Source organism: Mesoplodon bidens, assembly GCF_964165515.1.
Source record: "Mesoplodon bidens genome assembly, chromosome: 1".
Classification (NCBI taxonomy): Eukaryota; Metazoa; Chordata; class Mammalia; order Artiodactyla; family Ziphiidae; genus Mesoplodon; species Mesoplodon bidens.
Genome location: NC_138176.1, coordinates 142,702,270 through 142,721,356, shown reverse-complemented (window position 1 = coordinate 142,721,356; position 19,087 = coordinate 142,702,270). Strand labels below are relative to the sequence as shown.

The window sequence follows — 19,087 nt, the reverse complement described above, 5'->3', positions numbered from 1 at the left end:
TGTCTACCATCTATCCTGGTAGAGGGATAGCTTTAAATCTATTGGGATAGTAATTTTTTAGATTAGATCAAACTATTTAAATCACTGAAAATGTTTGAAAAGCTGTAGACTCTACCTGAAAAGTTGTTAAGAAATAAAAAAGAAAATTCAACATAAAGTAATTTTGGCTTTACTAGAATTACAAAGCCTTTTAATATTAATTTGTTATTAATTTCAGAAGCCCTCAGTAAATTGATTAAATTTGTTTTCATAATTTATGAAGAAGAAAGGTGTTAACACAAATTTTGGACAGAAAGGAATGCCTACAAATCATGTGAACAATTAACTAATTCATTGTGTATAATCTGAGATGCACAGATACAAATGCTGCTATGCATGGTATAATTATCAAGGTACTTAGGACATGTTTCATTTAATCTATTAAACGATGTGATGTCACAGATGTATATATCATTTGAAAGTCCAAATCTCGATCTGAAATAATTTAGGTAAAATGCTAAATTCATGAAGTAGAACAACTGTCAAAATACTTACACATGAAATTAAAAGATTATACATGCTAGGTTCTACTCAGAAAAGTTCACTCAGTAAATATGAAGTGAACATAATTTATGTTTCAGACATTATTTTAGCAATGAGGGATAGGGTGCTTTCTACCTTCAGGGAGCTGACATTAATTGAAATAAAAGAGAGTGTCAAATAACAATAGTGAAATATGACAAGTAAAATGGAAGTACAGATTTCTGTTTCTTGTGATAAGTAATTGGCATCAATTTAACCATCTCAATAAAAACAACAACTTTTTAATGTTTAAAGCCATGAGAGTCCTTATGAAGATATAACACAAAATATTTATACACCAAATAACAATGCATTTACCTTTATGAAGCAAAATCTACAGGAGAAAAAGGGAAATTCAGATAGTAACACACCAAAAATTGAAGAGGGAAAATAAATCATTAAATTTGCAACTCAAAAAAAAAAGCAAAACAAAATAAAATATAGTGAAGGTTATAATAAAGACAAAGTAGAAATTACAAGGTAGTTAATAGAAAAACAGTAGAGTTCATTTGTTAATAATGGAAATTCTGAAAAAATCCACTTCTCTTAATTTTCTTGATCAGAAAAAAGGGGGTAATAATACAAAATATAAAATAGGAAATAACAAATGGGAACTAAACATTGAAACAGAAAAAGTTTTTTTTAATCCTAAGAAATTACTTTGAAGACTTCTTTGTAAATAAACTCGAAAACCTAAATAAAAGAGATAGTTTTCCTACGCAAATATAGATTACCAAAAATGAGTAGAAAGCACAAACAGACCAATTTTCTTAGGAAAACAAAGGGATCAAAGTGATTAACTATTTTCAAAAAGCACAAGACCTGGATGAATTTATAATGATATTCTATCAAACTTCCCAAAGTCAGATGATGCTAACACCCGGATAAAGTGCTAGACCTTTGAGAATGAAGGAAAATACCTTTTCATGAAACATATGTAAAAGGATGGCTAAAACAAATGAAGACAGTACTCAAAAATAAAATAGAAGATGAATATCACTTATAAATACCAATACAAAACACTAAATAATATATTAGCAAGCAGAATCCAATACCTCATTAAGTTTATAATATATCATGAACAAGAGAGCTTTAGTCCAGAATGCAAATTATTTCAATTAATACTATACACTGCACTAATAGATTTAAAGAGGATAAAACTCAAAATTATTTCCGGAAATGTTGAAAAAGGCTTTGAAAAATTTCAGTACCAATTCCTGATTTTAAAACTAAATCAAGCAAATCAAAGGATAAGTTCTTAATGTGAATATTCATATGAAGAAACACTAGAGTCATTTCCATAAGAACTAAAACGAGGCAAAATTACCCATTATCTCCACTACTATTCATTATTATATTAGACATGTTAGACAATGAAACAACATAATGCTTTTAGACAAGATAATTCGATTAGTTGCATATGAGTTGGTAAATAAAATACTTTTTTGTATATGGTATGATAGCATATTTTGAAAACGATGCTTAAACTAACAAAAAAAATCAGTAAGGCAGCAGGAAGGTAGTAAGATATAAAATGAACATTCATAAATCAATGACATTGATATACAAAACCAGAAATCAGGTAGAGGACATTAGAGTCGAGGAAATATTTACAGGAGAAAAAAATTAAATACTTAGGATTCAATTTAAGAAATATGAAAAATCTATGAGTAAATCTTAAAACATTCCAGAGAGATACAAAATTAACATGAAGATTTAGAAAGACAGCCCATATTCCCATATTAGATGATTCAATGTTATAAAGATGTTAGTTTTCCCAAAGTTAATTTACAAATTTAATGCAATCCCAATAAAAATGTCAACATCTCTTTTTTAAATGTATCTAAACTTGTTGATAATAAAGCTCCTATTTTTTTTAAATGACACGCAATAGCCAGGAAAACTGAAAAGGAAAAACAAAACAAAATGAAAATATGAGGTAGGGCCAGATTTATAAGCTATTAATACTAAATGTTTTAGTCTCAAAATACTGTTGAATCTCTACTGTTAATATAGTGTGGTGGCAAATAAATAGAAAAACAAATGAAAGAATGGAATAGAAAGGACAGAAATCACAAAAGTGAATAAGAAAGTGTAATATATGATATAGTTAACATCTCAAACAATGGAAGCAAAGATTGACTTTTTAATAAATCATGCTGAGTCAACAGAAAAGCCATTTGTAAAAGATAAAAGTTAGATTCATACTTTACACCATACACAGGAATAAAATTCAAAGCATCAGGGAATTAAATAAAAGGAATAAAATCATACAAATGCTAAAAGTAAACATAGATGAATTCCATTCAAAGTGGAATATAACCAGTAACCTGGAAACGAAACTATTAAAAAATGGTTAACATGACCACATTGAATGGGGATTGGGAAGAAAAGAACTAACCTAAGTTACTTTGGGGAACAGTATTTTGATTACATACTGCAAAGATAAAGGCAAAAAAATGTATATAAATATTTTATTCTAGTTAATTTTTTATAGACATGTTAAAATTATAGAATTACTTTATGTATTTACTGGAATTGAACAAATAATAAAACATACTACGGGTAAATGAGAGCCAGGTGTCTCCCTGATGGAAAAAGAAATTACAGATAAGGAAAAGGGAAAGGTTAGAATGAACCCTATTGTCTTTGGATTGGAAACAGGGCTGTCAGTATTGACTTCTGGTTTATAATACATAAACACAGGGATAGATATAGAAATATAGATGCCTGTGAATGTATGTGTAGAACATATATTTTCTCCTTCTGCCCAATGAGAAGGTCAAGAAGCAATGACACCCAATATTAAGAAATACACCTGGTGCTCACATCTTGGTTTCTAAATACCATTCTACAAAAAGAGGAACCAGGGTTCTTGGAGAAATGATGAATTCCATTGTTGGATCAAGAGGAGCCTGGAAAATTTTATGTGCTAGAAAGTAAGGATATGCTCAGAAAATGATAGAAACATAAAAGAACAGAGAAATAAAATTATAGGGTGTACCAGTTGTCATATTTTCATTTTGAGCAATAAAATAAACAACGATGGTAAAGGATAATAAACTCTAAGATAAGATATATATCTAGAGGTCTACACTGAGTAAATAAATAAGTGAATAGATAACCAATTGGACAAGTCACAGATCCTACTTCCTGCAGAATTACAATTAATTTGTGTAGAAGGAATGATGATAATATTGACTTACCATTTGGCAAACATCACAGTAATACTCCTGCAGGTAAGAATCATTGATAGAGACCAGAGGAATGGACAAAAGTGTGCTGAGAAATATCTGCATATTTCTCCCCAGTGCAGTATCTCCTTACAACATATTTATTAGTCAAAAAGAAAGATAATAACTTCACAGTGAAGAAACGTGGAAGAAACCACACTTAACGAAAGTATGGTTTACATCACCAGTAATAAGATATAAACATCACATACCTCCTAACACAATACACTGAAAGCACAAAACATCACTTTTGCAGTGTTCTTGGCAAAAATGCATAAACACAGCCCAATAATGAAAATATCAGACAAATTGAGGGGCGTTCCACTGACCAGTATACTTTAAAATTATCATGTTCATGAAACAAACAGAAAAACTGAGAAACTATGAGGTTGGAGGAGTGTATGGAGGCATGAGAACAAAATGCAATGTGTGATCTTGGTTGGGATTCTGAACAGAAAAAAACGACATCAGTGAGGTATCTGCCATAATTTGAAAAAGGTCTGTCGATTAGTTAATAGTATTGTATCGATATTAATTTAATGATTTAGGTAATGGTTCTATGATTATGTAAATATTAACATTATGGCTGAAAGGTTTCTGGGAATTTCATGGATAGATAATATTTTATTGTCTAAATTTTATTTTGAAAAAATAATTAAAATAATCTAGGAAAACAGAAAACTAAATCATGGAAAACAGATTAACAATAAACAAAATAGTATAAAATAATATAATTTAAGGAAATTTTCAACAAAGAAATTTGAAAAAGCTAAAATTCATTTTTATGTCAAACTAATAAAAATTTTAAAGCCCCTCAAGATTTATTCATAAATGAAAGAATAGATTACTAATATCAGGAATGGCAAAGGAGAAAAACCCTCAGATCCTAAAAACATGAAACATATCGTAAAAGATGTTATGAAACAATCTAACTCAAGTAAATTTTAAAATTTAAATTCCTTAAAAACTAACCAAAACTAATAAAGTAATTGAACTGCTAAAATTTTTTCCCAAAATACAAACTCTAGGCCACATGACTTCACCAAGTAATTCTTCCAAATATTGAAGGGAGAAATAGTATCCATTTTAGATAACTCAGAGATGAAAAGAGAGGGAAATATAGCTCATTTGTAGATGTTAGCATAATATTGACTCCAAAACTGAAAAAGACATTACAGAAAGTAAAATAACTGGCTAATGCCCTTTATGAACATAGATATAAAATTCCAAAACTAAATATTATCAAACTGAATTTAGTGATATTTAAAATATATTACCATGTCACAACTAAGTTACATTTATTACAGACATGCAAATTTTGTTTAAGTTTTAAAAATCAGCCAAAGTTAGTTACAGAAAAAAAAGTTAGAGAATAAAGGGCAAAATATGATCAATATGATTGTTTCAATAGGTGCACAGAAATCATTTGAACCAGTAGGGAGGTAAAAAGAACCCTAGCAAAATAAGAAGATAAAGGAACTACAAAGAGCATCTTAAAAAAAAGAAGCTTACATCAAACATCATAATTAATAGTAAATATAGACTGTTTTCCCTGATATCAGGAACAAATCAGGACTATTCAACACTGATCTCTAGTCTTAGTGCAATATGTCATGAAAAAAGTATAATTTTGAAAATTAATTAGAATGTTCATTATTTGCAAAATAAACACTATTGGCAAAGTAGTCATTATTGGTAATAGTCATTACTCTCTGTGTTTGTAGAAAATCTACATTAATATAACAATAAATAAAGTTGATAAATTTAGCAAGGCTGCTGAGGACAGAGTAGATTAGCAAAATATCTATTGTATTTCTATACACTGCTAATAAAAACTTAGAAAGTAAAATTTTTTTAAAAATCTATTTATACTTACATTAAAACTTCAAATATAGAAAATTAAATCTAGTAAAATATATTCAGCACTTCTTTACAGAAGACATTAATAAAAAATTGAACATATGTGGAAGAATATATGATGATCATGAATTTGGTACAGTAAAAATTCAGTATGGTAAACATTTCAATTTCTCTATATTGATTATAGATTTAATGTAATCCTAATAAAAATCTGGCTGACATAGTTTGTTTGTTTGTTTTAAAGTGTTGCAGTGGGAAACTTAGAGGTTATTTATTTTATAAAATGTATACATAAATGCTCAGAACTGAGAATAACAATTTTGACAAAGAAGAACAATGTTGGATTGTCTACACTAAATATACTCTCAAGGCTTATACTTCTACATTAACTAAAACAGTGCAGCACTGCAAAAAATTGGAACTCCTACATACCTTTCAAATATTCCCTTTTATGAAATATCTTAGTTTTTCAGGCAGTTTTATCAAAAATTGCTCTGTTGTAGCAATTGTAAAATAATTACATCGAAAATGTTTAGATGTCTTTCTTCCCACGTCAAACTGTGAAGCTTCCAAAGCAGTACCATTCCAAATAATAATTGCCAAACCCACAGTCTCTAACACGCATCGGACACTCAAGGAATATGATAAAATAACATTACTAAATGTGGCTTTCACAGTCACCAAAATCCAAGAATGATTACTCGGACTTACCTCCTATATCTGGGCGAAGTTTATTGTCATAGCCTTGAAGCAAGGAATTGAGAATTTGTGTTATATCTCCTTCATGAATCTTTGGTGCCAAGACCCAAGTTTTGTTCACTGTTAAATCCTCATCATCTTCATCATCTGCTTTATCAACACTAAAGAATTCAAAAGCAAAAATTGTATAATAGAAAGTTCAACCAAGTAGTGTATTTTTAAAAACAGTTTAAGATTATTCTAATTGTGTAAGAGAATAATAAGAGGGGAAAAAAAGCATTAGAAATATTTTACATTCAGTAAGACTAATGTCTACATCATATGAACTGTCCTGCTTTAATAATACTCCAAAATGAAGAACCCAGTGCAAGAAAATATCGTATAATATTAATGTAATAGAGTTTTGCCACTCCTTCAACTATCATTTAAGGCCATAGAGATTATTCACTGATAATGTGAGGAGTGGCCCTAGATTTGTGCGGTACACAATCTGCACAACCATACGTGACTCTATGCCACCACCCTAAAATAAAAATTAAAAGGTAAATAAGTGTAGGAAAAGTTGTAATCATTAGTCTGGTAAAATGTATTTTAAAATGCACGTGGGAACAGATGTATATGTATGACTGATTCACTTTGTTATAAAGCAGAAACTAATTAAAAAAAATGCACGTGTAGAAAAGAAGACTTAAGGAAAGATGAGTGAAGAAGTGTTCAAAGAGAAAAGGAAAAAGTATTGAACACACCTGTGCTTCTTCCTTTTAAATCAGAAGAACCAAGACCCCAGACATCTATTCCAAGAACTCTGTCAAAGATTGTCTTACCAAATCATGAATGGTTGACTCACTCTACATATATATATATACATATATATGTAATCACATATACATATATACACATATTATATATATATACACACATGTCTATATATATATACACATATATATATATAATCATGCTTTCCATATATATATGTGTATATATTTGGAAAGCATGATTATCACATTTTAGGACTAGAAGTTAGACTTTAGGGATCAAATAACCCACTGCCTTTATTTTGTAAATGAGGAAACAAGTCAGTGGGGAATCAACCAAAGCACAAACTCATTTATTTTCAAAACTGAGACTCAAACCCTGGTCCTATATCGAATGCTTCCTGTTATGCCTGTGTGTTTAACAAGCATAAAGTTTCAGCTTACTTATGAATTGTGGTAGAAACATATAGTAATATAGATATTCATCTATAATTCACCAAAAGTAACAAACTACTTTATTACCCATAAGTAACCCCACCTTCATTTGAGTGAGATCAACCTAGACTTACACCCAACTTTAGTAAATATTAGTCCTCCACTGAAAAAGTATATATAAACTTTTATACTGGTAAAATCAGGTAAATCTATAATATATTATTTATTTACATATATTTGAGAGATGAGCTTCCCTCCCGCAGTAGATATTCAAGTTTACCTTAACAGCCTTAGTTGATATTTCTACACTATTCATTCAAATCTCTTTTGCTGTGAACCTAAACATCTTAGCTAATGCAGACTTTACCCTCTTTATCCTTTTAAATTATTTTTCAGTTTTATTGAGATATAATTGACATATAACATTTTATATGTTTAAGGTGTACAACATAATGATTTGATCTATGTATATAGAGTAAAATGATTGCCACAATAAGTTTAGTTAACATCCACTCTCTTTACCCTTTTAAAGAATATAAATTAACATTGTAAATTAAAACTTAACCTTTAAGTATTTGTACCTCATTTTATCTTTACAATAATTGTATTGATAGTTATTAATGGAGAGTTAATGGATAATGGAGTACATTATTCTTCTCAATATTTTCCTCCTCTTCCTGTCAGAAAATTATTCTTTTCCCTCCACTGACTTCTAACTTGGTCATGTGACCTGAAATACTCCTTTCTGCAATGCATCCCTGTCCCATTAAACTCAGGTTTGGCCCTGCAATTTGCTTTGGTTAATGGAATACATGTAACATACATCACTACCAAGCAGAAGATTTATTGTCAGTGCATGGTTCACCATATCTTTCTGTCCTTCTGCCAGAAGACCAGCCATACTAAGGCAGAGGCTACTACTCCATGACTTCACTTTCAGGGTGAAGGCAGCATGAACATAGCCACAGTTGACCTACAATGGACATGTAGCCTGAGAAAGAAATAAACATTTAGTATTGTAAGCCACTGAGATTTGTGGGTAGTTTATTACCACAGTATACAAATTTTATCCCTATGTGAACTCCTGGAGTACATTTATTTAACAGATTTTTAATGAAGTGCTCATTTATATTAATTGTTTTGCTGTATTTAACTTCAAAAATATATACTACTGAAATACAGTTGTATGATTTCCTTTAAATAATTTCTTATTTTCTCTAAATAAAATATATACATATGTACATTCATACATTCATTTATAAACTAAAGCATTAAAAGTACTGAAATATTAAGAATCCTGCTCATGTGTCTTCCAGGAAAATTTTGTCTAATTAGAACTGCTGAGATATTGTCAACAACCAAAATTTAGGGCATCCATCTAGCTTTAAATCCCAGTTTTATAAAATAAAACACCTGATGGATAGATGCAGACCACTGCACATATAAGAACTTGATTTTTCTTTGAAATATAACGGTAGTCAAATGGAAGTTCCCAGAAAAAATATGATTTTCCTATGTTTTAGGGTAGTAACATCTTGGTAATCCAGGAAGCACATGCTTATACTGACTTATATCCCCCTTTTCCCAGCTATCTAAGAGGTAATATAAAAATTGACCTCAATGACATCACAAACTAACTTTCCTCATTTTTGGCAATAACAGAAAGGAAATTTCATTATAGTTAATTTTCTTCAGTTTTCCTCCACACTTTCTGAATTACCTTCAGAATATTCATTAACTACCTTAATTTCATATTGGTATTATTTTGGTGACTAAAAAACACTTATAATTTTAAAGATAGTTCATATAGCATATCTGATGTTTCATTATCATTCATAAACTGGAAGTTTTGTAACATTTACCTATGTTGAGTGAACATTCATTTGGAGGAAACGAGTATTATTTTCTTAGATAATATTATTGGAATTTTTAGACATTTGCAAGCACTTCTCTTAAATAACTTGAATGAATATACTTTTATCATTATTGGAAATAAATATACTCCTTAGTATATAATTTTACTAAATGTTTATTTTGATGATTGATGTGTTTATTGTTCTTATCAGCTGTTGAGTAAGTTCCTACCATGTTTCATGAACTGAGTGTTAGGTTTCTTCCATATTAAGGTATGTCATTTAATCCAGAGTAATCCCATGAAATAAACATTACTATTCCTGTTTTACAAATTAGAAAAAAATAGATTTATAGAATTCACAGGACCCACACTATTAAATAATAGAGCCAGGATTTGAAACAAGATTGATTTAGCTTGAAGACTTCTTTTCACTTTGAAGTTTCCATGGTATCTTACTTTAGCTTTGTTAAACAATCCAGGGTAGTTAGATTTTGAGTTTTCTAATTTATAAGAACACAACAACATTTATGGTAAGTAGTTAGCAAGTGCATTTGGGTTGTGCACAGGTAGAATGCTTAGTCTCTGCCTTTGAGTTCTGAGAAGTTAGAATAATAATTTCAAGGAATCACTCACACACTCTCTCTGATGAAAAACACTTTCTAAAGTGTGTGCTCAGTCTTCAGTCCAATGCTTTAATTCATTTATAGAGGAAATATAATGTATTACATATATGCTAATTGCTGAAAACAAAACGATAAGTAAAATTGTATTCCTGATCTATATGATCTTATTTTCTAATGAAGGAGAAAACTATGCAAATGATACAAAAAAAATCATATACAAAGATGCTTATTGCAGTGTTATCTATAGTAGCAAAAATTTTAAACAAAAAAGCAGGTTTAGGTAAAGTATTATATGTCCATATGGTGTGATTGATGCATCCATTCAATTGGTGATTATGAAAAGTCTGTAAAAATATTAAATTATTTTCATAATTTAATGTTATATGCAAAGTAACATATAATAATTTGCCTTGATGGAAACCTAGGTATAAAATGGCTAAAGATTTAACCGGAAAGCAGTATAATGAATACACTAAGTATTCTATGCTAGTGGAACTATAGAAAATTTATTTTTTTTCTATATATTAATAGTATACTACAATTTTTCTGCATAATTTTGTAATATAACTACATGAAAAGGAGTTAATTTGACATTAATGCCTACCTAAGAATGAACTGCTTCTTCCTATACACCAGATAGTGCCCTGAAATAAATTTCTAATCATAAAAAATAAGTAATTAAGTAGAAGTTTCTATAGAGACAAGTAGAGCTTTACACTCTGCCAAGAAAATAAAATTGACAGCCTTAAAAAGTTGCCACTTGATTCTCCTGGGGTAGAGACATGGTTGACTGACAGCCCAGGCGCCAGCCCTCTGGACCAGCACTGCATCTGTACCAGATCCAAGCTTCCCCGGGCTGCTTTCAGGCAATAAATGCACATTGTGGCAATGGTAGTACAGACCCATTCCTGCAAGACTAGGGCCTCCTCTAAAGGGCAACTTGTGTTGGATGAATCCCTCTGGCCTGGCCAAAGACTGTTTAGCAGGGCTCTCTAGTCTGAGACTCTTTTAACCCAAACATTTCTCTTTGCCTTATACTTTCACCTCCATTATTATCTGAAGGCTCTCTCTGCTTACTTCCACTTCCTCTCGTTTAACCTGCACAGGCGTTTCTCTCAAAAGTCTCTTACATGTCCAATCCCAACTTGGCATCTGTTTCTCTGAGGCTTTCGCTTTTCATATTCTTTAATTGACACTAGTAACTTGTTACTAAAGAAAATTTCTTAGTCACCTGTATCAGTGTTGGTTTTTTTTTTTTTTTTTTTTTGGTCTTACTAACTTATTTTAATACCTGGACAAATCCATCTGATTACATAGAAATTATTGTATGTAAAAGACTACTTTACTGATTGTATCACTCTTCTGAATATAACAAGCAAAAGTTTTAAACTAATGATAACTGAGAGATAGGTTAAGTGAAGACAAGTCATGCTAAGCCATATAATCGTGAGAAGGATTCATCTTTACAGCTAGAAGATATATATATATATATATATGTCTATAACAAGTCAATCAATCAATATAAACTATTTTTCATACATAGGGTAAATATTCATCAAGATTTTCCCAGGACAATCATGATTTACACCTGTTGTCCTAGAATAATTACATTAATAGTAACCTCTTTCACTCACAAAATAGCCTAATTTGGATGATAAATTGTAAAGTCACCCTGGATATAGTTCATATAAAGTTTACTGCAATGCAAATGCCCTTGTCTGACACCTATGGAAGACTCTTCCATTATCTATTAAGACAGTGCAGATGACAGCAAAGGAAACCATAAACAAGATGAAAAGACAACCCTCAGAATGGGAGAAAATATTTGCAAATGAAGCAACTGACAAAGGACTAATCTCCAAAATATACAAGCAGCCATGCAGCTCAATATCAAGAAAACAAACAACCCAATCCAAAAATGGGCAGAAGACCTAAATAGACATTTCTCCAAAGGAGATATACAGATTGCCAAAAAACACATGAAAGGATGCTCAACATCCCTAATCATTAGAGAAATGCAAATCAAAACTACAATGAGTTATCACCTCACACTGATCAATAAGAATGACCATCATCAAAAAATCTATAAACAATAAATGCTGGAGAGGGTGTGGAGAAAAGGGAACCCTCTTGCACTGTTGGTGGGAATGTAAATTGATACAGCTACTATGGAAAAAAAGTATGGAGATTCCTTAAAAAACTAAAAATAGAACTAACATATGACCCAGCAATCCCACTACTGGGCATATACCCTGAGAAAACCATAATTCAAAGAGTCATGTACCACAGTGTTCATTACAGCACTATTTACAATAGCCAGGACATGGAAGCAACCTAGGTGTCCATCAACAGATGAATGGATAAAGAAGATGTGAGATATATATATATATGTATATATATATATATATATATATATATATATATATAATGGAATATTAGCCATAAAAGAAACGAAATTGAGTTATTTGTAGTGAGGTGGATGGACCGAGAGTTTGTCGTACAAAGTGAAATAAGTCAGAAAGAGAAAAACAAATACCGTATGCTAACACATGTATATGGAATCTAAAAAAAAAAAAAAAAATGGTTCTGAAGAACCTAAGGGCAAGACGGGAATAAAGATGCAAATGTAGAGAATGACTTGAGAACACTGGGAGGGGGAAGGGTAAGCTGGGACAAAGTGAGAGAGTAGCATGGACATATATACACTACCAAATGTAAAATAGATAGCTAGTGGGAAGCAGCTATATAGCACAGGGAGATCAGTTCGGTGTTTTGTGGCCACATAGAGGGTTGGGATAGGGAGCATGGAAGGGAGACTCAAGTGGGAGGGGATATGGGGATATATGTGTATGTATAGCTGATTCACTCTGTTATACAGCAGAAACTAACACAACATTGTAAAGCAATTATACTCCAATAAAGATGTTAAAAAAATATGATACATATTGCTGATGCTATGATTACAAAATTGAATTTCAAGCTGTTTAGGACAAGGCAATAAATAATATTAAATCATATAGCAAAACTTTAAGAAAAAAGACTCATCTCTAAAATTGTAACTAACTCCCATAAATTATTTAGAAAAAGATAGATGATCCATCAGGAAAAAAAAATGGGAAGAGATTTGATTAGGCATTTCACAAACAAAGATAACCAAATGGGAATGAGTACATGAACAGACACTCCACATCATTACTCATGAGGAAAATGTAAATTAAAAACATGAGATTCCACTATATATAAACCACAGTGGTTAAAATAAAAAACCTTGACAACACCAAGTGTTGATGAGGTTGTGGAACCACTGGAACTCTTGTACAGGGCTGTGAGGGCAAACTGTTAAAACCACTTAGAAAACTCCTTGGTGTTATCTCCTAAAGATGGACGTGCACACACTCTATGACCCAATAATTACACTCCCAGGTACATACTCAACACAGATGCATAGTATGTTCACCAAAACGCTTGTTCCACAATATTCAGAGAAGCACTAGTGGATGTACCATCAATTCAGAAAAAAAATCCAAATATGCATCAGTAGTGGAATGGATAAATAAAATGGGTTATTAAAAAAAAAAGTGCAGACGAAATTCCAAACAAGGCCTCATCTGTGATCTGTTGCTCATGACAAATTAGTGTTTGTTTATGAACATCAGATACATTTCTATAAGTCAAGTGACAAGTTCCAGGGAAGAAACATACCTCTTCTAATAGTTCTGAGTAGACTATATTTTAATGTCAAAGCCTACAGGAGCTAACTTTTAAAGAGTATGTATAGGCACTGAATTTAGATCTGAAAGTCAAAGAAAATAAAAGTTAAAATTAAAAAACTTTAATTCTTATTTTCTTTTTGCCTTTATATTCTACCTGCTTAATTCATTTGTACAAATCTCTTTTTAAGGTAGTAATGCTGAATCATTTTTATTGCTCATAAAAGTTGGTAAGGAAGCGAAATAAGTAAAAGATGATAGATAATAGAGTTACAGATTTGAACTTTCAGAGTTTTAGAGAGGTGAAGTGATAGTCCACTCAATTCTGTGATTATCCTCTTAACACAAAAGAATTTGGGACCCATCACTTGAGGCACAGAGAGGAATGCTTTGAAAATTTGAGGAGTGGGAAGGAAAGCATGCCTAGAATATTAAATAAATGTGTTCCAGTTTGTCCAGTGTTTAACTTTACCATAAAATTGATCACACTGCATCTTAATTAGCTATTTACTTTATTTATTTATGACCCACTGTAAGCTCCTTGAAAGCCAGGGTTAAGGTTGTCAATGTGATACCATTGGCACTTAGCCTGACATATAGTAGGTATAAAATAAAATTTAAAAAATTCACTAAGTAAATGAATAAATGGACCGATATTAGAAATCATCTTGCTGTTTACAGGTAAAATTACAGTGAATAAAGAAAATAAACAACTAAAAACTGTAATTATTGGCCTTAATCAGAGAATTGATTGTAGTTAACCTAATATAAATTTTAAAACATAGTAGCAGTTGCTTTCTGATCCTAGTACTCATCCATCATAAACTTAAAAAAAAAAGCTGATTTCTTTCACAATGAAAATGCAATCTATAAAACAATTACAAAAAATATAGCAGGGAAGATCTGTCTTATGTGAAGAAACTAAAACACCAATTGAAGAATATACGAATAGAACAAAATAAAGGCAAATAAATATTTTGGCTATAAAACAATATTATTAATACATAATTCTCAAATTAGTTTATAAATTTAATAAAGTTTTAATTAAAATCCACAGTTCCTATGTAACAGATTAAAATCATTATACTGTAATTAAGTAGAAGAATCAATATAAGAATTACAAGAACTTATTGAAAAATAGATTGTTAGATGAAATTTGCCCTGCTAGAATAAAAACAAAAACAAAATAAAGTTACTGTAATCAAAACCATATTGTGATAACACATAAAGAAATCAGTGAAAACAAAATCAAACCTTCAAATTCAGATCCCAAGTGTCTAGAAATTCAGTATTCAATAAACGTGACTAGTTAGTTTAGAAATGAAAGGATGAATTATTCAGTAAATTGGATTGAAAGGTTTATCAAGCCATTTAGAAAAAATAAATTAGATTACTACTTAGAGAATAAATTGCAGATATATTAAAGATCAAAATATAATAAAGTATAAAACTATTAAAGAAAATATTGAAAACGTTTTTTAACTTTTGAAATGAGGAGGTCTTTCTATGCAACACGTAACCAAACCAGGAAAGGAAAAAAAAGGACAAAAAAAAAAAAAAAAAAAAGGAAAAATAACTCATGGAGGACATAAGACAGTTTAGACAAAGACTGGAGACAAAGGATAGATTGAGACAAAGATATTAACAACATAACTGGTATACAGAAATTTCAGAGGGATAAAAAGACTAATAAAGATAACAAACTGTGCTAACATTTACTGGTAGCAAGGGAGAATAACTTTAAAATGTGACAAATTTTAGCCATCACATTGGCAAAATATTAAAAGATTCATTACATTCAGTACTATTGATAATATAGATAAATGGCATTTTTATAACCATTAATAGAATAAATTGCTCTAATAGAATAAATTGAGTAATTTGGCAACATTGATGAAATATTGAAACTAAAAGCATGTACATATGTATATATAGACACAGTAACAATATTCATAATAAACAAAAAAACCCCACAGAGAATCTGTAATGGAATAATTTAATAAATTATGATACTTCCTTAATATAGAATACCATATCATCATTAAAAAGGAGGTACAACTAAGTATGTGTACAAATCTAGAAAAATATCTTTGATAGTAGCTGTGTGACAAAAACAAGTGTTAGATCTCATTTGTATAAAAGACGTGCACACAAATGTGTATACACATATTTGTGTAAACTTATGGAAAAATCTGGAAGTATAGGCTCCAAATTGTTAAGTGATTTTGAGGAGTAGAATGGACTAAGTATTATTCCATTATTATTTACATTATATGATCAAAACGATTATGACATTAGGGAAAAAAGTTTTGTTTTTCCCATATATTTCAACAACATATATGTATATCGCTTAGAGATTACTTAAATTGTTTAAGAAAACAAGTAAAGAAAAATAAGGTCTAAACTATTTGTGGTAAAAAACTTAAAATTTAAAATATTTTATGCTCACAGAATAGAACAGAAATTGGATTATATATTAATGATTCTACAATTTGAGATGTGGAATATTAGTCTCAGAGAAAAAATAAAATGTGACATCTTCATCCACTGTGATTTTTATGTAGTTTCCTTAGTAAGGTAGAATACATAACATCTTTAAAATTACACTAATGTTAGGAAATTAATGGCAATAGAGATTACTTTGGGGACAGAGAGCTTCACTGTTAGTTTCAAAAGGGGTATGGCCAATTCCTAAATCTAGTAGAACATAGTTTGATCTAGTTAGGTAAGATATAGGAGTGTAGGGTTATATTAGTTAATGAGAAAAGGGACAGATTGATATCAGAATCGATTTTTAAAAATTAGTATAGTGACATGTTTTTAGAAAGAAAACAAAAACAGAAAAATATAAAATATAGCAGATTATTTTTTGTAACATCTTTGCACATAGTTTAGTGATTGATCCTTAAGACAACAACTAGTACTAATAATAAAACAATATATTTTGCCAGTTTTTGGATTTTTTTTATTTGCTTTGTTTGGCAGGTCAACGTTATTTTGTTAAAACAGAGTTTAGAAAATTGGGAACCATGCTTCCAAAGAATAGTCTTTAGTGGGATGATGAATACAAAGATTATAAATGTTCTTTTGAGACTGGTTCCATGTGAATATTTTTTGAAGGGAAAGAAACCATAATTTTCTTCACAGTCCATTAAAAAATTACCGCTGGATTGAAAGTATATTAAAATGAACACCAAATTTTCCATTGTTCCACTTTATATTCATAGAACATAATGGAACATAAATTAGACTTAAAAACATATAACACTTCACGACATTCACATTCTCTAAGCCTTTGATGCACTTATGCATCAGATAAATTCTATCAGGCTGCTAAAATTTTTGCAAAATTAAGGCATAATATTGAGGCTTATTAAATTATAAATGATATGAAAAGATCTTAAAATTAAATGGAGGAAAGAAATGGGAGTCTGTTCTTTTGAATGCAAAAAGATATACCTTCTCCCTAAGTCTTGGGACCATAAAATGAGAGGTAAAATAGTTTCATTGACATAAGTATCCTCTCAGAACTTTCACTTCAAAAGGGAGAGAATACAAATGAGTAGAACAGAAACAACAAAACACTCTTTCTAGTCAACTCCAGTTATGATAATTTGCAGGTTTTTCAGAAAGAATTGTCACTAAGGAAATGACAGAAACAAATATACACTCATAAGACACCTGCACAGAGTAACAAATTATAGAACACAGATGTCTGATTAAAACTTAAATTTAATCCAACCAATAGGGCTACATTGTTCTAGTCAATGTGGCTATTTAGTAGAAAAGTAATCCCTGCTCAAAACACTCTACTACATGTGTTGGAAAATTATTCTAATAGTGGTACACATCTAGGCCGACTGAGAGGTAAATGACCTGCCTATATTGAAATGGATCACAAATTCTGCAACCACAAGTCATGGTCCTAGCAATCTACCCAAAGATTAACTTGTTTTCCAGAACCCTTGATTCTAGCAGCCCTACATCTATGTGGAGAACCAAATCACCCCCCGATCACAACAATATTAAAATTTTCATATTTAACGTACTATGTTCTAATCATAGATCTTCTGATATGCTCATCTACCTACAGGTTGGAGTGCAGGGTCTATGTTAACTTCCTTTCTATATCCCTAATATTTAGCACAGTCTCTACCACTGTGTTACTCAAAATATTTGTCACTCAATATATTTGTCTAAAAATAGGGAGAAATGTTAAATCTCTAAATGAATTGTATTTATAAGGAAAGAATGCCTACAGTTCAAAAATTTACTACTAAACTAAGTTATATAGGTTTTAATAGGGCGTTGCTATCTTAATGTCATATGTTAGATGACCAAAGTACAGGATATCTTAGGAATATAGTTTTCAAAAAGCCCACCAAGCCGTGAGACCATACCTCTGGCCACAGAATAGTAGTGTTATCTTCCTATGTATATTTTTCATTAACACTGACCTGAACTTATGCCTGTGACAGCTAAGAACATTCAGTCTTCCCAGAGTTACAATTGATGCCAGTCTCCTTAGTGTCCCCACTATAGCGCATCTAGAATTGCAAGTAGCTCTTATAGCATTTTATTGTCTTTACTTGTTTATATTGATAGACCGTCTCAACATTAACTACTAGAGTTTAAGTTCACTGGGATCAGGGGCTCTGCCTTCTTTGTTTAGCACGTATACTATCACATATATGTCCTGTATACACTATACAAACACTAGTAGGGCAAAGATTATGGCTTGCTTTCCACTGTGTCTCCAGTTCCCAGACCTCTGCTTAATACATGGTAGGCACTGAGTAAATATTTGTTGAATGAATGTTAAAGCTTAATAACTGTTTGTTGACTGAATTAATAGCTAAGACTATTTCCTGAAACATGGGGCTTCAGTTGGTTAAACCATTTTAGTACAGATAGAATTAGATCCTGAGATAGTTAAAAGTAGAAAAAAACATAAATTTCATCTGGCTCTCACAGAGTATAAGAACTCTAACAAGCTTCTGCTTGAAGTTTAGTGACAAGACTTCCATTATTTTGTTAGAGTGCTTTTGTACTGATGAAAATCTGGCTTCACATAGCTTTCATTACTTGTTTAAGGTTTGTCTGTAATATCTATACATAATAAATTCAACAATGATTTTCTCTAGCACCCTTAAGAATATATGAATCCTCAACAAAATTTACCTGAATTCAAAATTCTTGCTTCTAACTCTCTATCCAGTGGTGCTTTTTTCCTAGATCAAGAATTCCAGTTCATTTAAGTTTTTCCTAAAATAATTAATCCAGCACTACACATACTATTCTAGATTATGTGATAAATACACAGCGGACTGTAACTTACTGAGCTTGTGCCAATTTT

General features: G+C 30.7%; 1 protein-coding gene across 2 annotated transcripts in view; it reads right to left on the bottom strand.

The window, feature by feature from the left end:
* The window catches only part of GABRG1 (gamma-aminobutyric acid type A receptor subunit gamma1), a gene marked incomplete at both ends in the record, with an annotated part of 51,699 nt that overhangs the window by 28,314 nt on the left and 4,298 nt on the right, over nt 1–19,087 (bottom strand). For both annotated transcript variants that reach the window (XM_081233332.1, XM_081233333.1), the window contains one exon: nt 6,366–6,514. In XM_081233332.1, coding sequence (XP_081089458.1) covers nt 6,366–6,514 — 149 coding nt within the window. The remainder of the gene's footprint in view (nt 1–6,365; nt 6,515–19,087) is intronic.